This window comes from Frieseomelitta varia, unplaced genomic scaffold, assembly GCF_011392965.1.
Source record: "Frieseomelitta varia isolate USP_RPSP 00005682 unplaced genomic scaffold, Fvar_1.2 scaffold_582, whole genome shotgun sequence".
In the NCBI taxonomy this organism is placed as follows: domain Eukaryota; kingdom Metazoa; phylum Arthropoda; class Insecta; order Hymenoptera; family Apidae; genus Frieseomelitta; species Frieseomelitta varia.
Genome location: NW_025110348.1, coordinates 672,742 through 699,792, shown reverse-complemented (window position 1 = coordinate 699,792; position 27,051 = coordinate 672,742). Strand labels below are relative to the sequence as shown.

General features: G+C 42.6%; 1 protein-coding gene across 2 annotated transcripts; it reads left to right on the top strand.

Moving 5' to 3' along the window:
- Positions 1-186: 186 nt before the first annotated feature.
- LOC122534285 (homeobox protein orthopedia-like) lies at positions 187-27,051 on the top strand. Of its 2 annotated transcripts, none has more exons than XM_043664783.1 (6): positions 187-443; positions 5,730-5,870; positions 6,532-6,713; positions 19,847-20,027; positions 20,619-20,798; positions 23,871-27,051. In XM_043664783.1, the coding sequence occupies exons 1-6, from the start codon at positions 398-400 to the stop codon at positions 24,197-24,199; spliced, it is 1,059 nt and encodes a 352-aa protein (XP_043520718.1). In that variant the 5' UTR covers positions 187-397; the 3' UTR covers positions 24,200-27,051. The 2 variants fall into 2 exon arrangements, with proteins under 2 accessions (XP_043520718.1, XP_043520717.1); XM_043664782.1 differs by having other exon boundaries at positions 20,604-20,798.

The following is a 27,051-nucleotide window of genomic DNA, read 5'->3' as shown; positions in this document are numbered from 1 at the left end:
CAGCGATTTAATATCACGCCCACAAGCCGAGCGCCGGAGTGAGAACAAGCTGGCGCGTGCAACGGGGGAGAAGAAGAAGCGCGCAAGAGGGTGTTTCGCGCGACAGAGAGAGGGACATCCGCGGCTATCATCGGCGGTGGGGGAGCTCGGATATGGCAGCTAGGCAGTCCGCTGTTTGCCTTGCTGGGGCACGGGCCGTTCTTTCGATACGTCTCGTCGTGTACAACTCATCTTGTTCGCGTCCAATTCACGAGAAATATTCGCAATATCTTTTGGTGGTTACATACTGTTACGTATACTTGTTAGCGCGCAATTGTCAAGGGTGGCTCGCGGTGACACGCGGATTTTCTATAACCGCGTCCTATCTGTGTCGGGGGTTGCACACCCCGAGAACGGCATGCTCAACAATATCTCCGCCGGCGGTTCGGTACACGGTATTTCCGGTAAGTAGAACGACGCAGAAAGGTGCGAGCAACCAGTTTTTCCTCCTTTGTTCCCTTTTTCTCCATTCCCCCGTCGAATCACGTGTGTTTCACTCGTCGAGCACTTCTGGCGATTAACTACGTGGCCCAGGGTCTGAGATCTGAGACTCTGTGAAGTTTCACGGTTTTCCAAGTAGGGATACTTCAGGGTTCGTTGAAATAATTTTGTTGTTCGTTTGTATGTGGTTTCATGGTGAAAAAGTGGAAGAAGGTTCTTTGTGCTGTGTAAGGGTTGAAATTGATTTGGTCGTTTCTCGCTCCATTTTATTCTTGAGGAAGGGTACGATGACGTCTGGCTTCTGTGTTTATGGTAAACGAGTACAGAGTAACGTTTTCGTTATAGTTTCTTTCCTGAAAAGTGGAGGTTCCAAGCTTTGTTATTGTTTCACGTACGAGCCAGGTTTTCGATTGTCAGGTGTTCCACTTGTGGAAACGATGATTTGTGATGATAGACGAGAGTATTACTTTCTCTGCTCTTTAAACATGTACAGTGACAAAGCCAAATATTTGCACTTTATTAAAAGATTGAGTGGTTTTAAGAGTAGCGACGGTGAACGATGGTCATTCATTCTTTGTTATCAACGCAATTACGTTTAAAAATTTAATCGTTAAAAAGAACTAGATATTTGAGAACGTCGTTATCGGAGAAAGATTTTAATACAACGTTGAAGTATGCTTTGAAAATGATCTTTCAAATGATAAACATTGTTCTTTCGCACAGAACACGTTTGAACTTCAGAGATTGAAATTATGGTTTTATAATTCTCGATTATTTTTCTTGCGTAAAAATCTCCTTTTATGAACGTTTAAAGAGTAACATTAGCTAAAAATATGGGAGTGTTGAAAATAACATCGCCATTTACGTTTAAAGGGTTGTTAATTATAAAAGTACGATTCATATACCAACTACAAAAAAATTTGTTAAAAAAAAAAAGAAAAAAAAATAACAATTCTACGCTTCTGATAGGAGGTATTCTGAAACGCGCAATCGCTGACACAGTTAAGCAATTTTACCTGCTGAGTTATATTTTATTCGTTACCTGAACTTATGCGTTTTAACATAAAATATTTATAAACTTGATGAACAGTAATATATTCATTTGATTATTTATTTTTATCGTGAAATTTCAAGCTACGCTCTGAGGAAACACTGTCCGACGGCGCGCGTTCTTTTATATCAGCATGCAACCTATCCGACTAATCCGACATCAGCGTGAAAGACGTGAAATGATGATCTAAATTAATGTCACTCTTCATTAATATGTAATCAGTGTCTTTTCTCTGATGAATTCTTCCAATTTATTTATATATTTATTTATTTTATTCTGATGAGAACATAATAAATTCAAGTTGTAAACGTCGCTTACCATCCCAAACACATTGCAAATCTTTCTTCGTCCTTGTTAGTTGAACAAAACGCAAGATAAAAATTCTAAAATCGAAAAATGAAAAAAGAAAAAAAATATTTGCGCGCTCAAACATCAGTCAACAGTTCCGTTTTTTATACAAAGCCCTTGGATTTTTGTGAACAAAATTTTCTGAAGGTAGTAAAAATCGACGAAACAGTATCGCCATTCCCATTCATCCCCATCAGCGATCGTGCAGAAATTATACGTCGCGTGCATCAAACGCCGCGGTCGCTCTTCAGTTTTCCCTGTCGAAAGTCACGCGAAACGGAAGGGAAAAGTTTGGCCGAACGATAAAAAGGAGAAAAACTTTTTGGCACCGGGTACGAACACGTGGCGAACGCCTGTTCGCTTCTCTCCTGCCCAAGGAAACCGCTTCTCGAGTTTGATGACCTTAATTACTTCAACGCTGATTACATTAGGCGGGAAGTTAAGGAACGATTTAGAGTTGGAACTAGAGGCGGTAGAAACCGAGCGCGACGTGTTCGCTTTAATTAAAGAACAATTAACCGTCGATTTTTGTCGTCCGATTCATTCACTTCGTCTTGAATTCGTCCTACGACGCGTACCAATCTTTTTTTTCTCCGCTGGAAACGTCCGATGCTTTAACGTGACTTGCGAAACACCTTGCCCAGTTTCCTCTGAAAATCGTGACGTTCGTTTTTCATGGAAACGTGACGACGACGTAACAGCTTCATCAAGAGCGTTAATTTCATTTAATAGTACATCGATGCATTGAGAGTATACGCTATTTGCTATTTTCGATGATCGAAACGAATATCGTGCTATTCGTGGATTAAGTGATACATGAATATATTGATCAGACATCTTCGAAAAGGCTATTATTAGTGGCCAGCATTTTAATTAATCACAAACATATGTCGTATCGCGGTATCGCGACTCATGCTGTCTTCTTCTTCTCCTGGTTGCCAGTAACAAAGTAAAGTAAGAAATAAAAATCTTGGGAGAGGAGGAAAGAGAAATAAGAAAATAATCAGAGGCAGGTGGATCCGTTGTCTTAGGGCGCTATCCTTTTAATTCGATTAAATAATCCGATAATCCGAACAGGTAGAATAGGATTAAACAATGGTTCTTGGCGTTAATGAGAGGCGAATGGTTGCGAAGCAAACAGAAAGAGGTTGCAGCACTAATCCTCGCGAAGCGGCGCGTTCGCACTAATTATATCTTGTTTGCCAATTTTTATCAAAACTTGTCCCGAAGCAGTTAAGCGAATTTAATTTGCTAGCACTCGTATAAATTTAACATTCATTTGCCCGTCTTTTGTTTTTCGATTTAAATGCCTTTTAAATTCGAAAGGATCGAAACTCTCGTTTATGATACCGCGCGTCAAAGGATTGGACGGTTTGCGACTTTTGCGACACATGCTGTTCCATTCTTTATATAAAATACGCTTTTTTTTTCGCCGATTCAAATTGATCTTGATCGAGACCAATTAAATTACGCGGGTCGTGGCGCGGATCACATACTGACAATTCAATTCAACGCGCTCTTTTTTAGTGAAAAGTTCGCAGCTGCGGGACAAAAATTGTTGGGAAATTCACGAAAGAATCTCTGTATCGGTGTTCTCTCTTCCTCCCGCTCTTTCTACCCTCCACCTCCCCCCTCCCGCTCTCCGTTGTTTCTCTTTGACTCTCTTTCCGCAGAAACGAAAAACCACGATGAGGAGATCAAAGGAACGTACCGAATTTCGGACGGGCGAGAGCGAGGGTGCTCGTAAATAGCGGATTTCGCCCGGTAAAATCGAAATAAAAATCATCAAGACCCATAAAAGTAAAACGGAAAATAAAGACCAAAGTCATAAAGTTCATTCATACGGTGTTTCCATTGAGTAAACGGTCGTTGCACGCTGGTGGTCGTCGTCGAGCATCGTATCTTTGCCTTCGACGCTACGTGAATATCTCTTTCGCCGTTTTTATGATCCTTTCGACTCGCCGATTGCCTCCAACTTTTTTTTTTCTCTCGATCTCGTCTATTATTCACGCCTATCAATCAGATGGCGTATTTTTATGAGTCTAATTCTCGAGTCTCATCGGATTTCCCATTACTTTTCATTTGCCACTTACGTCATTTTTTCGTTTCCTTTCACGCTGAAATATTTTTGTCGCTCGTCTAATCACGGGCAGAAAACCGGGACGAATCTGGTAGATTTTCGAGCGAAACTCTATCAATGTGAACAACGTAATGTCGCGATGGAACGCAAGAAGCTCAGCAAAGTTATTTGGTCGACGATTCACAACGAAATGGCGCGCGATCGATATTCATCGGGTACGCAAGATTGCATTAACGCGTGCACGATGCGTCGGAATATCGGCCCGACAAAAACGATTTTCCCTGCCGGGACATTTGCATAACTTAGCGAATGTTCGATCTCTCGCGAAAATATGTGCCGGCCGTTCGAAATTTTCCAACTATTTCCGGTCGATACTTCCGGCGCCGATTCGAATTCCAGACTATTAACGATATTACGCGTGTGCGGTCGCATTAAGCATTTTGGATACGCGCCGCGGCGATCCAGACGGTCCGTATGAATCACTATTAGCCGACCGGATTATAAAATATCGATGCAAAACTGCCGGCCGGGTCAGCGTGTTTATGAAACCAATAAAATTCCTCGGTTACTATATTATCGTTTCGTTGTAACCCGTGTGACTTCATAACCTGCCTGATGTACGATCCGACGTTTAATTAACAGCGCCCGTGATATCGAGAGAAATGCACTGATTGCGACAATGATCCTGATACCACTGATTTATTATTCACAGAGAGAGTGATTTGACAAATGCCACACTTCGAGGAGATAAATTCTCCATTTGCTGAAAATCATCTTCCGACGGAGAGAGAGCGCGGCTTTGGCGAAAAATTTGTTTGTTCTCATCCAATAGACAGACTTTGTAAATCCTTAAAATTTAATACTCGGCTGTTCGTTTAATAAACCATCAGTTAGAACAGCGACGATTAAGGAATATAAATTTTCTAGAAAAAAATTCGGCTTGAAATGGAGCCGAAGTTGGAGCAGTGGAAAAATGACAAATTATTCAGGCATTTGGTGACAAAATCAATCTACAATTTACAATTCAATTGATAACTGCCAGATCTGACGTGCATCCTATTGAAAAGGGATTAAAACAGTCTCTCGAATTATTCGCCCGCTAAATAATACAGTATCTCCTATTACCAAAATTATGACATCTCATTATTTTAATTAATTTTGCAATAATCTCGACCACTTTTCAAATCACGTCAATCCACGTTTGCCGGAGAACCGACGATATCACGCTGTCAACCCCCTGTGTCGTCTAAATTTCGACTCGTTCTACTCGACGGGATGCCACGACCTCCGCGTTCCGCGGTTTCTCTGGCCCGCCGCCCTTAAACTCGAGGCATAAAAAGTCCTCGGATCACCCAGTCGGAGACTAGAAACTAGTTTAGTCGATTACGTAAGCAAGTTTGACAAAGCACAACGACGCGCGATGGCCGCGGGTCCCCTGCGCGGGCACTTCAGTCGTCCTCCACCCACGCATTCTAGAAATTTTCTACGACCACGTAGCCGCGCGTGAACACGTGTTCGTGCACGACACCGGGCCTGGATGTGTGTGTTTGCTCGTCTAGAAGCCGGAGGCCGGTGACGATTCTCGCACCTTCGTGCTAAGTGATCCGTGCTCCCCTCACCACCGGCCACTCAGCTTCTGCTCCTATACAAATTTAAACTACATAGAGCAGAAAAGGGAGTGAGCGTGACGAGGGGGCCGGTGGCGGCCGCGGGGTAACTACAGAAAACTGTAATGGCTCGTTTTTTCTTTTTCGCGTTTCGCGTTCGCAGGAGCGAAGGATCTTCATGCGCAGGACCTGAAGAGGCACGAGAAGTTGGACGGCGTGCTCGGAGTGAATTTGGGGAGCGGATTGTCTGCCGGCGGTGGCCTCACGCTTCATCAGGAATTAATCATGACTATGCCTGGCACGGGTAAGCGTTTTACCGTGTTTCAATATACATCCGTTTCTTTCCTTTCCCTTGGCTCTCTCTTTCTTTCACACGTTTTTCTTCGCCGTCGACAGCCAAGCCTTGATACCGTTTCGCTGTAGGATAAATTCTAAATTTTGTTTTATCGCGTGCGCGCGATCGACTGCGCTTGACAGAGAAGGAAACGGTAAATCACGTCGAACTCGAAATCGGCGAAGTCTCGGTGTCAGACTGAGAAACCTGGGAAGAATGAAAGAAACGAGAAAGTGGGAGTTTCTAGAACGTCCAGGCGATTCTTTTTAACACTATGAACGATTTAAATCACGGGACTTGCACTAAAGGATCGATATGTCTTTGTGTTAAGTTTTATACTTTTCATAAAATCAATCCCTATTCCCGTATCACTCCGTATTCCCTGAAATTCATTGCGGGTAAACGAATTGGACATTTCTACCGTTTCTGGCAGTTTCTAGCAGTGAATTCTCTTAATCCATAAAATTTCGCGAGTTTTAACTTCATTTTAGTTGAACTGTTTATGGTGGAATGAAGGAAGACAAGTTTCGCGGATTTTAACTCTATTCGAGTTGAAGTATTTGTAGCATGGCGGAGGAAAATGAGTTTTGGTTGAATTTAGAAAGACTGGAAAATTTGTTTTCTATCGCAGGAAACGCGGCGGCGATCGGACAGGGCGATGACAAACCCGCCAAGCAGAAACGGCATCGGACGAGATTCACACCAGCTCAGCTGAACGAGCTTGAAAGGTGTTTCAATCGGACACATTACCCGGACATCTTCCTCAGGGAGGAAATAGCTGTGAAAATCGGCTTGACGGAAAGTCGAGTCCAAGTAAGTGTTACAAACATCGTTGCAAAAGTCTCGAATAATTTTAAAACAGCTAGTAGTTAGAATCAGACGAGATTCTCTGCCCAAGCGATAATTTCACGCGACGTTTCAATGAGAGGTGCCAGTTGCTTAATTCTGTATGGTTGTTTGTACAACAAGAGACGCGTTTAATAGGCATAACTAGGTGGTACCGCGAGTGTCTCGAAATCAATTTCGCTGGCCTACCGGCGGCTTTTCGGATTAAATCGAAACTTGGAGTTGCGTTAAGCCTTCACCCTACGGGGTCTCGAATTTTGGTGGACTCCGACTCGCTGCGGGGCAACCGCAAAACTTTCGCGAAACTTTCCCTATCTCTGTGCGTACGCCGGATTCAAGGATCACCGGGAATGGCCGCGAGAGTTTGCCGAAAACGCGACGTTTCCGTCGAAATTTCAATTACATTCTCAAATAACGTCTAACTTATTCACAACAGATAAACATCTATAAGATAGATTATTTAACGAAGAAGATCATAAATATTGGATTTTCACCGTGTGAACGATAGCGCAAGGTATCTATTCGGCTAATGAGATACTTGAACTTACATCAGTCTAATAACATAAATTTATGGCACGCTATTAAAGAACGATGCGCCGAGCCAGCACCTTTAAAACGGAAGTTGATGAAACCGATACTCGAGACTTGACCAACGGGACACGGCTCGCGTTTCAACCCTTCCCCCCTGGCCATCAACCGGCTGGAGCTTTTTTAAGTCTCCGGGGCACGTCTAGAAAAACGAAGCTAATAGAAATTCATGAAAATTTTATTCGCAACTCGGAAGCGTCAGTCAAGCCAGGCGTCGCGCTGCATATCAAACAGTTTTCACTCGTCTTCTTTCTCCGTGTCGACACACACGCCGATCCCCTGTCCGTGTGCGCGACGTTTTCTACCGGGTTCTGGATATTTTTCACACGATGGTTTATGAAGAGATTCGTTCGCCACCATTATGAGTGTTAATCTCACCGTTCTATGACATCGCGATCGACGTGCTCCAAATATACACCACGGACAGTCCAGTCATTTAAACCTGCAGACAGATTCTACTTATTTTCGTCTACCAATCTTCTTCATCCCCCTTGCGTCTCACGACGAACGTTCTCGCCGAACGATCAACCGATCGCGCGACACATCCCCTAGAGTTCCATCCGTATCTTACAGTCGAACGTCTTCTCCCTGTATTCCTCGTCATCCCTCCACTCGAGTAAACGTCACGACGCGACGCGAACGCTTTCAAGCGTAACGTGGCCATCCATCGTCGAGTCCTCGGGACTTGAACATCCAGCATAATTATTAAAGAACGAAGGAAATCACTAAACGGAAGACGAATCGGGGGAAGAGGAAGGGGAGAGGGGGGAGAAAAGTCGATGATGCGAACGAGAGCTCGTCACGAAACTCTATCTCGCGACACAGGTAGATACGCGTTCGAAAAGTAGCGTGAGCGAACCGGTGAAAAGGAGAGGGAACGAGACAAAGAGAGGAAAAGAGGGAGAGTAAAAGAGTGAAAGAGAGAGAGAGAGAGGGGGGGGGAGAGAGAGATCCAACGGTCGGTGCTCGGGGTGGCTGGCTGCCTAATTGAAAGAGGTTTTCCGTGGGCGAGGGTAGACATCAGAGCGAACGAAGCGTTTCCAAGGAAACCCGGCGGCGGGCTCTCGTGTGGAGAGGGTCTCAGGCACCAATGGGGCTGCTAGGGAAAGGCGCCGGCGCCCAGCGTCGCTATACTATCGAGCGTCGCTATCAAAGATTTCTTGACTCGCCATGGCGGACCCGCCGCTCAACATTTTTACGAGGGCTGGGCCACCCCCGTGGATGTGTCGGACGGTGCCGCGTGCACACGTGGCTTCTCTGCACTCTGTGCATCGCCAGTTGCAACGCACTCGCTGCCAATGATTCCTATCCATTGCTTCTCGTAGATTTTGTTTCTTCGAATTGAAACGATTTCTTTTTTTTTTTTGTTCTGTTTTTTTTTTTATAAATATCGACCTCGCCGTTTCTTTCCTTTTTTCGAGATTTTCAGTTCTTTAAGTAAAATTGCTAACTTTCTGAGATTTAGCTTCAGCAGCGAAACCAATTCTTGAAAGATCAAACGATGGAATTCAACTTTTCTCTGTAGATAGCAATAAAGATCTTGTAAAACATCATGTTCAAGCGAAGAAAGAGACGTGAATATTCAATATCAGGATAGCGTCAAAGAACAGGATCAGTTTACCCTTTGTGAAGGCGCAGAACTACTCATGACCAATTAGGAAGGGAGGGTGAAAAAATGCTTTGCAAGTGGAATTGTCGAAAATTCCACGGCCTATCCATTTCGTCTAACGAAGGAATGTTCCATTAACTGTAAAAGAGAGAGAGAGTGAGGAGGAGGAGGAGGAGGGGGGGGGGGAAGGGAGGAGAGGGGAGAAGGAAAAGAACGATAGCGAATCAAACAATTGGCGCGAGAATCGCGGAACGCGAGCTACTATTAAATTATGTTTTTAACCGGGTAATTGGCAATACCAAGAATCGCCGAAAGAATACTTCGCTTATGAAGTTTGCAGAATTTTCCGCGCGAACAATCGGGACTTTTTAATCGAACGAAACAGAGTCAAGGCGCGGAACGTAGTTGCGAGATCACGGAATGGATCAGGGGGAACGGCGTCGGATGCAGCTAAAAATTAACCGGTTTTAATGCGATGATAGCGTTAGCGGAGGAAGAGCGCCAGCGGGGAAACGTTTCTAATTACCAACACAAAATACTTGAAATAGTGAAATGAAATATTACGATTTATCGATCTGTTGTAATTTATTACTACTTGAAAAGAGATGTAATTGCCGCTCCGTCTCTAATTGCTGTTAATTAACAACTATTATATTGCTTGCACGATAACGCGATCGACGAAACTGCTTTACAATCAACAATTACTTCGGTGCGGCATCGCGTAGCCAATTCCCGGAATTATGCGATGCATTCAATTACACTTTAATGTAATAACGTTTTCAATTGTGGCACTCGTTCAGCGTGGCCATGGTCAGACGACCGGGGGGAGGCCACTGTCTGAGATACACGCCGGCGATGCAATTTTTATCGCGATAATCAGAAATTTAATGAAGGCGAGGCCGGCCACGTATGAAAATCCAGCTCAATCAGCCGAAATAAAATAATCAAAAGCCGCTAACTTTATCGCTGAAAAATTTACGCGCCCCTCCACTAACCTTTCATTTGATTTAATTAGCAGTAATGGATATAATAAATTTTACATTAGACCGAGTTTTATTATTTCAAATAAAATATATACACACTCTGTATTTATCCTTTCTTTCATTCACTTCGCTTTTTTTCACCCCCATACTCCCGCTCATTTATCTGCCGGGCTGTTTGCTTTCCATCTGTACGCGTCCTGTACATTCTATCGACATTTTCTATATCAAAATATCAGATAGAAACAAAGAGGCACAGACGAAGAAGAGGATACTGTTCCTTTCTCCGGGAAGAAGAGGATACTCCCCTTTCTCGTAAACTACCCTCGTCCCAATCGATCTACCGTCCCTTCGATCCTACAAGTATTACACTCGAAATAATAAAATCGCGAAACATCGCGTTTCGCGCGCGTGTCCACGAAAAAAAAAAAAATGCTGCATCGGGGAGCAAAAATTCGACGATATTCGAAAATTATTCGTTGCAAAACGGCGATTCGACGGCCATAAATAATTTCGCAGCGCTCGTCGGATGCGCGCCAAAAAAAAAAAAAAAAAAAGAAAAAAAATGTCATCCGCCGGGAACGTCCAAGGGCTTTTTTTTTCCATCCCTTCTCGAAACCCTCTGCTGGCGACCAGGGGTCAATGGCTCTCTTTTTGGTGTGCGCGCGCGTTCGCTCGCTCGCCCGCTCGCACGGCTCGCGTCGCTGCGGCTCGTTGTTTTCGTTGCACGATTTTAGAAAGGTATACACACACGCACCGTTCCTTACCGTCAATCATTTCTAGAATATTAATTAACCGATCTCGATGCTTCAAATAAAGCTCAATCATCCGGCGATGCAACGACGAACGTGTCCGCCAATCCATACGTGATCGTGTAAGCGCGTCCGGGCGCGCGCGCTCTTTCTCTCTCTCGCACGTGTGCCCACGTTCAGACAAAAAGCTTTTTTCAGCTGGACATTTATCGTGAAGCCGACAGTCTATTTTCGGGGACACGTATTGGCGCTTTACGGTTTTAATTACGCGTATTTTAATCCGCCCAGGAGACATTTTCTGTTTCCAGAGCGGCCGCCGCGGAACGAGCTTTATTAGACCTGCACACAGCCGATTTAAATTTAATCATAATGAAGAGGCGATTAAAATTGCAATCGTCCACGGAATAGAACCCATAGCGGCGGGCAGTTAACGTCTGCTAACAGGCATTTAACTTAACTGCCTCAGGTAACTGCTCGTTTCTAGGCTGAAGGGTCCTTTCGATTACTACTGCCCGGAAATTTTATGGGACACGATCTTCCGTCGATGGCCACAATCTGTACGAAAGCTTCGCGACAAAAAGTCGGAGAAACGGAAGAAAAAAAGAAGACAACACAAAGAGAGGGGGGAGGGGGGGGAAGAGGGGTGTTGAGTGAGAAACGTTGCTTTTGGAAAACATCCCATTACAACGGCCGCTCGTTTTCCGGCCTTTTTCTCTCCGGCCGTTATCTGTCCGAATCTTCCGAAAACGTATTTAAAGGTATTTGTCGTGGATTAATGCTACGAGTGGATACGACTTCCGAAAGAAACGACGTCTAGGTTTATGAACCGAAGCCTGGGACTTTATGGTTTCAGTAGTGATAACATTGTGGACACAAACGAGTGGTTTCTTCCTTCGATCGATTCTTTTGATAAAAATCCTTCGTTTTCAGCAGGGTTTCATCAATTTTCAAGCTGCTTTTAAAAACTTCTAGATCCAATTTATTGTTCGACGATTAAAAATTTCCGCGTAGATGCATTTCCATTAATATTTCTCAATTGTAAATGATATTTGGACGTTTAAAATTCCAAGGATCATGTGATTTTACTATTCAACGAGATTAAATAGAATCTTAATCCTGTAGGTTACTTTCGAATATTATTAACTGATTCGGCTGATCGCTCGGTTACATGGAGAAATAAATTCAAATAATAAATTGAACTATCCACGAACTTGCTAGTCCCGATGCATTTTGGGAAATGATCGAAGTTTGAAATCCGTGTCTACGCCGGCTAAAAGTCACATATGCCGTTGCGAGAGATGGTCCACGGGTTAGCGGATGTTGGGTATTGCTTTCAAAGTATCCCACGGGAGCTGGACGAATGGCGGTGTCATTCGACCATCCTTTGGGACAAACAAGTGACTGTACCGAGGGTAAATGTAGTTCGTTATTGTCTTGTCCTGAGAAATGGGAAATGGTTTCAGTGTACACTCCCAGGAATGAAATGCTCGCGACACTTGACGATGAACTTTCTTCGATTTACGCGAGGGTGAAACTTACGATTCGCGCTAACGAATCTGAATCTGAACGATAAACACGTTTCAACGAACGAAAATTTTCAATCCCCTGCCGTTCGATTAATATCGCGTGACATGTGTTGGGAAAAAAAAGGATTACTCCAAAAAAAAAAAAAAAAGAAAAAAAAAAAAAAAAAAGGAAAAAAAATGGAGAAAAAATACGCAAAAGGGCAATATGGAATTATGGCCTCGCATTGGCGGGCATTGAATCGAGTATCGAAAGCCAGATATGATCGATATGCAATTTCCATCTGCAAAATTTCCGCCCGTAAACTATCACTGATCATTTACCTGGATGCGTCCAGCGTATAACCAGACACGTGTACGCGGCAATCGAGTGTTTTACGATGGCGCATCAAACATGCGCGCGTCAAGTTTCGCCGCATCGCGAATCACTCTCGATCACGGTTCTGTCTCGTGTTAAATCACTGCCACATTGTTTCTGGCCCGTCTGTAACGTATGAAACGTCATCGAACGAATATCGAATACGCCCCGGCGATGGCGAGACGCGCCCGGAAAATAAATCAACGTCCTGCTCGAATAAGAATACACTGGGACAACAGACATTAGTCTAACATTAGTCTAATATTAAGCATGAAAAATGCTCTCGTTTCGAAATATCTTCAAATATATTGCTGAATAATAACGTAGATGCATCTGCGTGACAAAAATATAATCAAAATATAGAGCGTAGCGAGTCTCTCGTTCGATACTTAGAAGGGAAGAATTTCACCCTTCGCTTAAGCTTTGAGATTCATTAAAATCTGATATCACGTTAATTGTTCTACATTAATAATTAGAAGCTCGGTGTACAATTTACTGCGATATTAGCACGATTACGTTTCACTGTTGAAATACATACACACGTACGAGCAACATTCGTGGAAATGTCTCGATGAAAACAGTAAAAGTTCAAAGGACGCGAGATGCCGTCTAGCAGCAATCCCCAACGTGACAAACGCTTCAGCCTACGCAGCTCGACGAAGATTCAGCGCGTCTGCTATGCAGCAGCCTATGCATTTTAAGGGAGGGGTGATTTTTAATGCCGTATAAATATGCATAGACCGCGATATTAGCTCTTACGTGTCGTCGGCCGAAAAATATCACGCTGGGTACCGAGCGCGCGCGGCTGTGCTCGGTGCACACCAGCGAATCAACTCGTACGAACACGCGGAGAGAAGAGCATCCCCGTGTACATATGCGGTGGCTAGGTATGGAGGAGAATTGGGGTTCTCAATGGATAAACTATGTCGCAGCGATGACCCTAGGGAGCATCATCTAACGCCCATTTTGTTATGACGTCTACTGGCCCTGAATAATTTCACACCCGCGAAAATACACGGCCTGCTGGGTGGTGAAACCGATCGTCACCCCTCGAAATCACGATTTTCACGCTTGACTCTTGGCCGTAGAAGATGCGCCGGTGCAAAATCACATTGAGATTTATTACATTATAAAATTATACGTACGATTATTCGTAATTACGCTAATCTGAATCATTGGTGAGAATTTAGTTGAGAGTTTCATGCAAGAGTTCTTATACTCTTTAACTTCTTAATCGCATTATCCCTTGATAAAAATAAAAGTTTCCATCATCGACCACGGAGAAGTTCAATTTTAGACGAGAATTCGTAATTTATTTTTGGAAGTCTACAAGTAGAAAAAAATTATCCTTCTCAAAAGACCAGCCGATTCGATCGAGATTCAATTTATTTTCTCTGACTAAAATAATTAGAAAATGGCTTTGAAACATGCTCGTTTTGGTAAACAGTAAATCCGATTGAAACGCAGCAATTTTATACGTTGCAATTGATAGATGGTTCGCTAGCGCAGGTATTACGCTATACAGATTCTTGCGAGCGCACTTACTTCAAAGGATAAATCCAGCTCCACGAGCAATTCGGGCTAATTTCACGACAGGCATCCTAAGCCAACTATATTGCATCCGTGAAATAATAATAAAGTATAAATGGATCAAGTTTACGGTTCGCCGTGTATGCGAGAGCCGCGAGTATGCACTTTATCGGTAATTCCGCACCCTTTATGAGGTTGCCCGCACTACCAGGAAGAATACATATCTCTTTACTTTATTTTAACCTTACTCGAAACTGAATGAGAAAGCCGTGTTTGAAATTTCGTATAAATAAATACATAAATATTATATCGATACGTAATAAAATTGTAATCATTCTCATATCACGTCGATATATAACCGAAGGAATATAGGCAGAGGAATATTTAAAATTGACGTGTTGCTCGAGTTGCTCATGATAATTCTCACACTTTAATTTCGGCGTGACGTTAGATCACGACGACCCACTAATGGCCCAACGAAAATGTCCCTTCTGACGACGTAACGCAACATGAAACAGTAGGCGGTCCGGGTAATGCGTCTTGCCACCCTCGGACAGAAGCCCGACCACCGTCATCAATCAGGCTCGCATCGCACCAACTTATGTAGTATTTATTTTCATTAAATATTAGTCGCTCCCCACCACCAAGCTATCTTCTATCTTTGTTTCTCTTTCGGTATAATATATAAAATAGAACGTTTCTTCTATAAAAATTGAGTGTAACAACGGGATCGTTAACAATACAAATCGTATTCGCGTAGCATTCGCGAAAATATTAATTCACACATTGATTGAACACAGTGTGATTGAAATCGAAATTCAATATTATCTATCGTGCAGCTGTTTTACGATTTTTAATCAAGCCGTAAGCAAAAAAAAAAAAAAAAAAAACAGAAGCGTCGATCGAATATCCGAATGTCTCGACAAGTTTCTCTAGAATGAATAGTATATATAGATAGCGTATGTTTTTGGGTTTTCAATTGTCATTTCGCGATTGTCATTCTGATTCCCCGACATTTCGATTAATTTCGTCGCGTTTAAATTATCGACAGGAAGGCGTCGCTCTAGTTTCTAAAATAGTAATGTCATTCGGAATTCGACGCATCGAACGCTGTCTGGACAGTGATTCCCGTTTCTACTTGGTATGCGCGCGCGACACAACCCGGAGATTTCACAATATTCGTCTTATTTCGATCGAATGGAAAGGATTCATTGTCGAGGGACGAGAGAGAGAGAGAGAGAGAGAGAGAGAGAACGCGACCCGATGATAAATTAAGTTTTCATCGCGGGAACGCTTCAATCCTCGCCGGATCGCGGAAAATCACGAAAGAGAAACGTTATCTCGGTTTTGCGGCGATTCCAGGCATTTTTCCGTGAAGCGAGTCCAACTATTCTTCAATGGCGCGCTGAAAGCTACTTCTATATATCTTAAGGTCTTGGGCAGATCCCGCCGCTTGCCTTGATGGCAAGCTCAATTTATATCAGCGTCCGTTGAAACCCCCTTTACGAGGTCTCGCCGCCTCTTCCACCTCCTAAACCTCACCCTAACCTCAGACCGCCCCTGAACTCGCCTGGCCAAACCTTGCTTCTTGCCACCTTCGGGGAACCCCCCCGAGAGCTCGAAAACTCTTTCCTCGGGTTAAACTAAGCTATTCGCGATTGCACCGCAGGAATCCACGCTTCTGTTCTCTGAAACGGAGAACCGTCCTCTACTATATATCGACCATTCATACGTCCTACACGTCCTCGTACATCTACTAAAAATCTTCTTTGTTGATTGACGACATCGTATTATTTGTATTAACATAGGATAAATTTACGGGAGTCGATTTTTCCGCGGACTCAACAACACGCCTCCGCCGAGAGTTCACGTGCGCACGATGAATCCGAAACAAGGGCAATCGTTTATGTAAATTCAGTGTCAACTTGGTAGGCAGCTGGATTGTCGGGTAAATTCACTCGGCATCAGTAGGGAAAAGGTGAACGTCGCTGGATAAAACGCATAATTAACTACATACAGGGGGGATAACCTAATGAATCTCCGTGTTCGTGGAATATAGTCTATCGTGTATGAAAACGTGAAACGACGGAAATTGTACGAATGAGGAGAAAATGATAGAGCTTTCCTTACTGCCTGTGGAATACGCGATCGAGCGTTTTCGCTTATACGTTCTACTCGTCGTTTGACGCCGTCTACCAGTCATCGCAGCGACTGATGCTGATTATTCGAAAGCGTTTGCGTTCGTTTCCACCCTCGCCGTGATTCCAGGTGCTTCCTGGGAACAGCTGCCGCGGCGCACGCGCCTTCGCAACAACGATGCGGTGATTGATCAATTTTTAAAAAGCAATGTTCCTAATTGACCCGCCGGCCCGTCTCAAACTCAGGTATTATGGCCACGAAAGGCGTCAGTCGAGCAACCTTAGTCATCGAAAGGTGTGTTCTGTGATTCGATCTATCCAGTTGCCTTTCTCAGACCCTTTCCCATCCCATAAACTCTCGATGACGTTAACAATCGAACACTCGACGTTCGTTGAAGATCAATTCCAGCTCGAATATAACGACAAATAATTTTTTGATGGCTTCTAATTCAAAGTTCTTTCGACTTGCGCGTTGGAAAAGTCCTACCTCAGGTTAATATAAGATCAATGGAATGTTGTTTCTTTGAATTTTAATTGAGGAAGAAGAAATTTTATATGAATTACGACATATATTCGATATTAAGAAGATTTGATATAAAAATATCAAATTCTTGTAATTGGTCAATTGGAATATCCATGAGAGTTATTCACGAAAGCTTAAATCCTAGCTCTAAAAATAGTCTTACGAAAATTCTTGGGAATAAAAATTTGTTATTCTATTTCGATTGTCTGGAAAATTCAAAAATTGTCAAATTCTACAGCTGGTAATTCTTTTGAAGATGAGACTAATTGGCCATTGGAAAAGTATATTGAAAAGCGTTTACCATGTACTCTGCAGAAGCTACGTGCGATTGAATCAACATTTCAAACTTCCTATTTCAGGTTTCGTATCTTTTATTTTCAGGTAGTTACGCGATATTCGTTTCATGCTCATGTTATAGGTTGTGTAGCGCGTTGAGTAGATCTATAATATCATCGATTCGACGTTGTTCAGTAGCGATAGCAAGCGATTTTTAAGATACCTGAATTTAATGATCGCAGATCTATCATACTAGGTATGCAATTAGTGCGGGAACATTCGCGCTAACCACCTTTGTCCGCTTGTCATCATGGAGGACGATAGTTTCATTTCTGTCATAGCGCGGGCCGTATCGTGATATATGTGTAATTAACACAATTTCATAGATATCCGTGATCATCGAAACGGATGTGCTTTATATAAACGTAGAACGATTCGATGATGACGATTATTAACAATGGTACAATAGTGTTTTACCGTGATTGAATAAAACTGAAACGAAAGTTAATATTTGCTCTATGTTCCAAAGTTATTAAACAGAAGGTGTTATATAGTTGTATAAATTTGAAGAAAAATACCGAGTCGTTTCTAATAACTCCAAACAGAAAACTCACGTTTATGTTTCGTCACGAATCGTGAAATTCCAATGAATGTACGCATGACGCGCAACAATATCGAAAACAAAGAACCTGCTCGTTAACATGTCTCTCAAGGATGTACGAAATTTTTTTTTTAAATTACATGTCTTCAATTTGTACGTATTAAGAGTATGAACTTGCGTGAACGCACTTTGCAAGAAAATGGTCAGGAATAAAACGTGGTGCAATGTTCCAACGACAGAGAAGAACGAAAGAGAGAAGATATCGAATCGATTTAGATGACAGAAAACTAGCTTGGCGATCGTCCGGCGCTCAGCGCTCAATATCGTCGACGAAAGCTCTCGTTTTGCGTGCAGTTATTTCGTAACAGGAGTCATTAGCATTCACCTGCGTTAATTAACGGAAGTTCTGGCGCACGTATATGCAGGATGCATCAGCCGTGTGTAAGGGGAGGCAGCGAGAGAGGGTGGGGGGCACGTGATAATGCGCGATATATACAGGTATACATCGATAGTCCCTTGTGCTTTTTCCCTCTTTTAGTTTATATCGTCGATGCTCACGTGCCGTGTAACAGCAAATTATCCACGGGCTTTTAGCTGTAGTTCTGGTGTAGTTGTACCGTGAAATCGGCGCAACCACACCCACTCGCAAGAAACACTGACAAGACGAAAGGGATCGAACAAAGGGGAAACAGGATTTTGCATATTCTCTGGCGGTGATTCCTTCGGCTGTGAGAGGGGAGAGAAACGAAATCTTCTCGGCTCGAAACGAGAATTCGATCGGTCGGACGTTACGATGATCGTTACGTGTGAGATTTCGATGGATAGCGTTATCGTCAAACGCTGCGCCAATGGCTGTGATCTATAGACACCGATTCCGATCCCAATGCACTTAACACCCATCCAGCTCTAATACTATTCTCTCGTGACGAGCGTTCATCCTTGAGTCGCGGCAGACGTGCCAGATGTTCCTAAGCTCCGCCAAATAAAGCAAGATATCTCGAGATAATATATCACCAACATCCGAAAATATCGCGAGGAAACATTACGAAACGCATCGTATTCTAGCTAAAATATTCCCGTACGATCCTCCGAGTAATTCAAACATTTGAACCTCGTATTCCTACTTATCTCAATTTTCCCGATAGGACCAACGTCTCGCAAAGTTCACGCAAGAGCGTAACAGAGGTATACCAAGAGAGGTTTTCATTCTGTCGCGAAACTTAGCGGCTCATAATAAACCGCCTTCGTTGGAGAAATCCGACGATCGCTTTCTGGCAATACCTGGAGTACACTGGAGCGTGTAAATCCCATATATCCAATTAGATTCGTATAATCCCTACATGTTAGCAGAGGGTGTCTCCACCCCTCGGGCTGGCTGGCTATTTCGTTCTCTGTTGCCCCCGGAAGCAGCCTCGGTTGCTCCCGCAGGTAACGCGTTGCTACGTGTGCGTCGGAGGCGCAAGCGCGCATCGTGCTCTAATGCTAAAGTACTAATTTATGGGCACATATGAGATGGCTATAGCGCGCTTTACCGTGCCAAAGGTACGAAAGGGACTGTAGTCCGTGGAACAGGGCGGAGGGTGGCTAGTGGGGATGTAGGACGAGGGTATATCGGAGAGCACAGGGGTGGGCTTTGCATGCGATATCAATAAATCAAGTCCCCGGGACCTCGGCAGCTTAGGGGGGCCACTACGTGGCCAGAATCAACAGCTCATAACGTCGGCTAATAGCTACTCGCCGTGGGGTCGAAGATATTGTCGTAACGCCCAGGGACATCTTAACGTCTTGCCTCGAATTTGCTTTCGCGCGTTCGTGAAAGAATCGCCCGCCAAAAGAACGTACCGTTTAGAACAGCAATTTCACTGCGTCGCGAGGCAAAGGCACGAGACGTAATTGTAAATTTATAACTACAATCGAGTTTTCGTTTCCTAATCTACGCTTTGGATCGATTTCGCAGTTGTACATTTAACAGAATTAAAATTTTTTTTGGTGATAAAGTCGCCACGCATTATTAATCATGTCACGGCGGAGATATAAGTTTGCATATAATAGTAAATTCATAATTGTGTGGACCGGATGTTGGAAATTTCTAGTTTCAATTTCAATTGTATGTATCGTAGAATTAACTGTGTTGAAAGACTTACGTTTTACGGCTTGTCAGGATACAATTTGAATTTTCATCGACGACAGGATGAGGATTGAAGATATCGGTGCGTTTGCAGGTGTGGTTTCAAAATCGTCGAGCGAAGTGGAAAAAACGGAAGAAGTGCGGCCCAGTTTTCCGTTCTCCGCCAGGTCCGTTGCTGCCATCGCACGGCTTACCCCCGTTTGGACCGATGAGCTCCGACCTCTGTGGTGCCGGGATGTTTAGTGGACCTCCTGAAAGATGGACAATGGGAACAGGTCAGTAATCAATAATTGTTTCATTTCAGTGAATTGAATTCTCTGTGAAATGAACCAACGTGATATATCTATTTTTCTGTTCTCTTTCTTTAATTCAGATCGATCAAGGTTTAGAGCGTCGCGTTAAATTCGTTTCCCTGCGGTGAAATTTCCACGAAAACGAAGGATGGAAGAGCGATCGCGAATAGGTTATTAAATCTACTCGCAACAAGTTGCCTGGTTTTACATTTATTATATTCAATTCGTCGTGTCATTTCGCATACGCGTAATCTTATTACCAGATGTTTCACGCTCGGTTGCGAGGGAGACACGTCTTAAATAACCGGACAGTAGACGAAGTCTCGATAGTATGTATTCCACTTCTAATTTAATTTCGTGTGTCCATTGTACCGGACAGATTAAATTATCCGCACGTATCGTTGGGTTTTGCAGCTGTCCGACGATTCGCGCGTGTCGTTCTTTCTCCTTTTTTTTTCTTTTTTTTTTTTTCCTTTTCTTCGCTGTCCGTTCTTCCCCTTGATCGACAAACCCTTCGTAACCCTTTTTGAAACGAGTCACGCGGCTGTTTGTCTAAAGCCGCTTGTTTTGCAGGTCTTGGACAACTGGGACAAGGGGGCATGGGAATGAGTGGTTTCGGCCAAAGTTTGGGACAACTTGGTCAGCAAAGTACAGGGAGCCTTGGCTCGAGCTTAGGTCTTGGTAATTCTGGACTACCGATCAGCAGTCCGTCGCAGGCCGTCTATCAAGCTAGTTATGGTCTGAATTCCCTTGGTAAGTCAATCTTATACATAGATTATCTTCACTCGAGCTACACCCCAAAGATGATTCTTTGAACGTAGTCGAGTTAGCTTATAAGTTTGTCGTGTAATTTTCTCTTGTTCGGGGAACTAGTTATTTCGTATTACCGGAGATAATACTGCTTTGATAGAAACGGGAATTAATCGTCGTCGGAAAAGCGAATAGTCTTCGTAGAACGTTACGAACCAAGAGTCGACGCGAGACGAGAAGACCGATCATGTTTATGCAATTTTAAATGACGTTTTACAACGCGCGATACTATGAGGTTGTTGGAAACGGTATTCCCGGGATAATAAAGTTTTATGTGTTAGTCTTTAAAACAGCGATTTAGACTTGGTTCGATTACAAACGGATCTTCTAGGTAAGAGGAATATTTTGTCTATGGCGAGAGAAGACGAATATTAACGTGCCGGACAAACGCAGACGCTTATAGGCGGTTCGATAATCGTCTTGCCAAACTTTTGGACCGTGGCCCTGTAAAGAAGACGATGTGCAAACAGTATCGAGGAACCCGGTACCTCTTTGACGAAGTCGTTAAACGTTACGGTGCATTATCGCTCGAAGGGGTTATGCGCCTGCATGTAAGGAATTTGAGACAGAAACATAAACTCCGTCCTCTCGTCTGTTTACGCAGGCAAACTTCGAGCCTGGTCTCGCACCTAGGTGCGAGATCTTTCGCTGTATGTTTACCATAACATCCCGATGCAACCTGTCTTGGTTGAGTTACGCTTCAGCTTATCCAGGGACCTTGTACCTTCGAAGGTGCCTCAGAAGACGAGACGTGTGTGAAATTCTTTGTCTCACGAAATTCTACCCATCGTACGAGTTCGGCCTCTCTCTCTTTCTCCCTCTTTCTTTCTTACGAATACACGAGTGATACGGTCGAAACGTTTTAAGAGAACATAGGCGCGAAGAAACTGAAGAAATGGAAAGGCAAGTTGAACGATCGACCACTCGTTTCTCTACACGTTTCGTAGTCACTTCGACGTACGGCGATCGCAAAGGTAAAAAAAAAAAAAAAAAAAATAACTAAAATGAGGAGATATAGAAAGCTATATGAAGAAGCGAAGGTTATTTCTTGAGCGATGGTTATTTTTCCAAAAATTCAGATAATCGTGTCAAGAGAAAGGGGAGGGACATCTATTATTCAATAGAAAAATTCCACTGTCTAATGTCTTTTTCGATTATCCGATTTCATAATTCCAACCGTCAGCAAATGCATATTGACACGTATAAATGGATTAATGCCGACGGATATACCTGCACCGCCATTTCCCGAGGTCAACAACTCTTAAGATGCGGTTTTGCGATATAGATTTTTTTTTTTTTTGACAAAAAAAATCCTGTCATTTGTCGCATATAAGCTCCCGCTTCGGTTAGTTTATTTATGATTAACCGGCGACCAAGCGGTAATTGAAAAGCAATATTCATAATAAAGGGTGGTGACGTTATAAATGCATTTCGAAAAGCCAATAAAAAAAAGTTTAAAACCGGATGCGACTTCATAAAGTTTTCAAATGTTCGTACACTTCTTTTGTAGTATATTTATATCGTTTTCTATCTATTTATTTTATCTTTATCGATCGGTAAAGACGTTTAATACCTACATTGAATGTTGAAGAGGCAAGTGGTTAAACCATATGGCGAAACTGGCTTTGGGTGTAGCACAATTTCACAATGTACGCATTAATGTGAGTGTGTGTCTGAAACGCGAACGCGTACCTGTGTACATACGTAACACGTACAAGGTGTCAATTATCACGTATTATCGCCGCGGGGCAAGTAACGTCAACCAAAAGGAGAGAGAAAAATGCCGTTCCACAGGCGTGATTTACCGTCCATGTGATTCGTGTGATCCCGGTTTAAGGTAGACGCCAATACTGCTCGAACCTTAGCAGTCTGACCGCAGTCAGTTATCCGCTTTTACTCGCCGGTAATACCTAGGGCAAACACCTTTTAGAGAAACATCTTATTTTTTTGGTTTTCGATAATGATTAGCATCGAACGGTAGCGTGGTCGAAGTTTGCCGGTTTCCAAGTCGATTACGAAGCTCTATTTTGTTTATTCTCGTCTAGCAACAGTGAGCGAAAGAACGTCTATAAGGTGTGAATTAACACGGCCGAAAATGCCCGATTTTCGAGTCACGCGCGCGACCCTCCGAATATCCTTCCAACTTGGAATATATATCAACCAGCTATTTCCACGAACGAGATTTACTTTTTTAAATAGGTCTTTGTTTCACCCGAAATAACGAAGAATGGGATAGCATTCCCGGCAATAAGAAAGATTCACAGGACAACCTTCGATACAACACGTCTCGGAGGTTTTACGAAAATATGTAAAAAAAAAACATATTTCAGAATCCCGTGAAATCCCGGACTGTCGCAGAAATTGACAAAGAAAAGCTACATGTACAATATCACGTGCGTCGATGCCATTAGCTGTTCCATTCTTCATCGCTAAAAGGGGCGGACTCGCGTAGTCCTCCGCAAACTTGTACTCACGCCGCAATACCGCCATAAAAGGATCCCTTTTCCCCCGTTGTCTCTCGGCGAGCCCACCAACGTGGCGCAAGAAAAAGCGGAAACGACTTTACGACACCCGGTAGCGCACCCCACGCACTTTGTGAGCCTACTGTATTAATATCTCCTGCGAAGGAACGAAACGTTCTCTCGTGCACCTGCGGTATCGCACCTGTAAATTGCCATATCGCTACCTGGCTCGACTAAGGGTTTCTAGACTGACTATCCTAGGCACACGACTAACAATAAGATAACTTTAGAAAGAAGTTTATATAATAAAATGAAGCACCGATGATGTTCATTTGCTGTTATGAGCTCCGGTCCTATGCAAACGATGTTGTTACAACGGCAGATAGTAGGCTATGGTTACAGAGAATGTCCGTTTTCACCGTTGTTTAGACGTGCATCTATTGTAATCATAGCCTTACCAAATAACGCACTCAAACACGTTCGAAAGTACTGCATCGATAAATAACGTGAAAACAGACAGTTGGACTGACGAGAACGATATTGCAACTTTCAGGGGGTGTTCACGTGTCAGCATCCCGGGGCTCACCGCCAGGAGGATCCAACGTGGGTGGTGGACAGGGTGGTGGGCTAGGATCAGCCTTGAACTGTGGCCAGGGATCGCCTGGGACGACTTCTGGCAGCGGAGGTGGCGGCGGCGGTGTTTCCTGCGTGGCTGCCGACGTGAACGCAACCGAGGCGTCGGATTGGAGAGGCGCCCACAGCATCGCGGCGCTCAGGCGTCGTGCCTCGGATGCGTCGCAACAATATAGTCCACAGCCGCCGCCACCACCCGCAGGACCCCCTCAGTACGCCCAGGACATGGAGTACAATTCTGTTTACTGAGGTCCCGCCAGTTTCGCTATCAATTCGACGATAAATCCTATCGGGGAAATGTTTCAAGGATTTCCTTCATGGATGGTACCGAACGGTCAACGTGCAGGGTAGCGGATCAAAGTAATGCACGACGAGAGGGAAGGACACATTGTGCCAGGATGTTTCTCTTTGCTCCTCGTGATTGTCACTCCGGAGCCACGGATCTACGTTCGCCACGACATAGATGCGGTTCCGATTTTCAGCGATTTCAACGATGGACAGCAACATGGCATGGGATTCTGTCTGTCGAGATGTCTCCCGATAATATCGAATATTTGTTGTTATTTTTATTCTCGAGTTACGTATGTTTAAAGAAGAGAAAGTGGAAGAAGAAGAAGAAGAAGAAGAAGAAGAAGAAGAAGAAGAAGAAGAGGGAAAAGAAATTCGATGAAATTTTATTACGTTACTGTATACTGGCCGTGTCAAAACGATAAGTTTCGAGTCAGACGATACGAACGTATAGCAGACGCCACTGATAGAAACTAAGTCAGCAACAACGAATTTTAGTTATCTCTACGACGGTTATAGAAGATACGTCAATGTTGGTTTTATTCTTGCTTGGCTGAGTCAATTTGTAATTACGGATAGAAGTCAAGAGGCCGTAGAATTTCTATCAATTTTAGCGACGATACTGATATTTCTTCTGTCAATGATATGTGTGATCGTGATATTCGAGAGAAGTGAGTCGTCAGACTGAACGAGTAAATTAAGAAACATTGGGAAGGTCTTTAAAAAGACGAATGAGAGAGAGAAAAAGTTTCGTTAATTAAAGAAGACATACGCATTAGTGACTTTTTCAAGAGGACTCGTGTCATATTGAAGCTGTGCAACGCTGAGAAGATACGGTGGTTCATATATACATATATTAACTCTATCACGGATGTTGGTCGGACGATTTGCTACATTCTATGCATTTGTAATATGTTTCTAGGTTCCAATTAACAATTTATACACCAATAATTCCATCGTTGTCACAATTGAAACGGACAAGTTTGATTTTATTAATATTTTACAACTGTATTTCATGTTTACTTAAGTTCTCATGAATTACTTACGTGAATCAATCGATTTATTTATTTAGTCAAAATCTAGATCAATTATGTGAACAAAAATTTGTTCTAATTCTATGAAATTCATTTTCCATTTCATGCTCTTTCGAAGGAATTTTGAAAATCATAAGTAATAAATTCTCGCGTCGTGGCACGGTGTAACGAAAAGGTATACGACAAGTTATTATAGTATTACGTATGGCATTGTAAATATGGTAAAAAAAAAATTGACGTAACAATTATGATCAATTATAATTATTATTACTATTAAATTTAGTAATATCACTGATAACTTTCTGGCTAACTAAATCTAGTTGAGTTTGCTTCCCTAAGTAGAAATCTACTTTTAAAAACCAAAGCAATGGTACTTTTTCATAATTTTCCCGCTTCACCTGAATTTTATTTTATTTAAAAAAAAAGCCTATTTGTCAATCCTTTTAAGATTTGATGATGAAAAACAATTTGCATAAGTTGAATACGCAAAAGAGGATCTAGCCTTTTACTCTGTTTAATGTTACTTTATGTTTCGAACGCAGACTGGTTTAATTCTTGAAGCGCATCAAAATGTAAGTAAATGCTCGAGAGAAGACGTGTACTGAACGAGAAATTTCACTTGCTTCAAAAATACCAGTATGTGTGTGAGTGTAACGTTAAATTTTGCACGAAAGGAACGGTACTTTGAGTAAACTAAAATGCAAGTTAGCACTTCTGCGTGTTGCATTTCCCCAATAATATCCTAGAACGCTACAAGCTATAGATTGTTTCTGTTGTTGTACACCGGAGCGTAAGTTTTGTAAATAGAGTATACGTCTAAACAATTAATAATAATTAAATATTGTAAGTGAACACGACATCCCATTTACGAACGAAACGTACGCGAGTATACTTGGACATTGTGATATTTTAGGCCCGCTGTTCCATTTTTTTCGACAGCGACAAGCCGTGTACATGATATTGCAAGAAGAATAAGCGGTACCACAGTAGTGATCGCGAGCGACGACGAACGTCGATTATTCTAGTTACGAATTTATGGTAGTCCTAGGTAAAAGTTAGTGATAAATATGAAATGAACGATATGCAGTTGTCAGTGTATTACTACGAAATGTATACGATTTTTAATGTACAAAAAAAAAAAAAAAAAATGGTATAGCCGCGAAACGACGATGTTTTTTCGCAATTTCATCCTGCTGGTACGATTTGTGTTCAGGATGAAATATCTTATAATTGAACTGATTCTAGCGATTCTCTCGTTTCCTCTTTTCTTCTTGTTCTTTTTTTTTTTTTCAAAATATTTTCTATACACCTACCGACTTGCACATTTTTATACATATTTAAATAAAAATCGAACGCCTGCATATACAAGACATTTGCAAAATGTGTCATGAAAATGCATTATGTCTCCTGTTAAATACGTGAAAAATACAACAATATTTATTTATGGGCTGCGTGCATAGATGAAATGATTTCGCGAAGATCGAATCTGTCAGAGTGTCGTGTTTATTAGCGGATTGAACTAAATTGCATGAGTATTTTGTAATATGATCGGTTATATATTTCATGTGAACGTTCTCCTTTTTTCTCAGCTCTATATTTTACAAGCAATGAAATATATTTGATAGAACACGTCGCAAAAGAATGGACTGACTTTATGCATCTTTAACACAAATCATTATCGTCAATGACCTTAATTAGTAATAAATAGAAAAATTTTAATTTTTATCGTTGTATAGTTATGTATAGAAGACAACTAAGTGTGTAAAATAAATCATTATC

Bases quoted from the DNA above. Each gene is read 5' to 3' on its own strand.
- LOC122534285 (XM_043664782.1), top strand. From the start codon at position 398: ATGCTCAACAATATCTCCGCCGGCGGTTCGGTACACGGTATTTCCG. The intron at 444-5,729 runs GTAAGTAGAACG...TCGCGTTCGCAG, and splicing joins TTCGGTACACGGTATTTCCG to GAGCGAAGGATCTTCATGCG. The intron at 20,028-20,603 runs GTCAGTAATCAA...GTTTGTCTAAAG, and splicing joins AAGATGGACAATGGGAACAG to CCGCTTGTTTTGCAGGTCTT.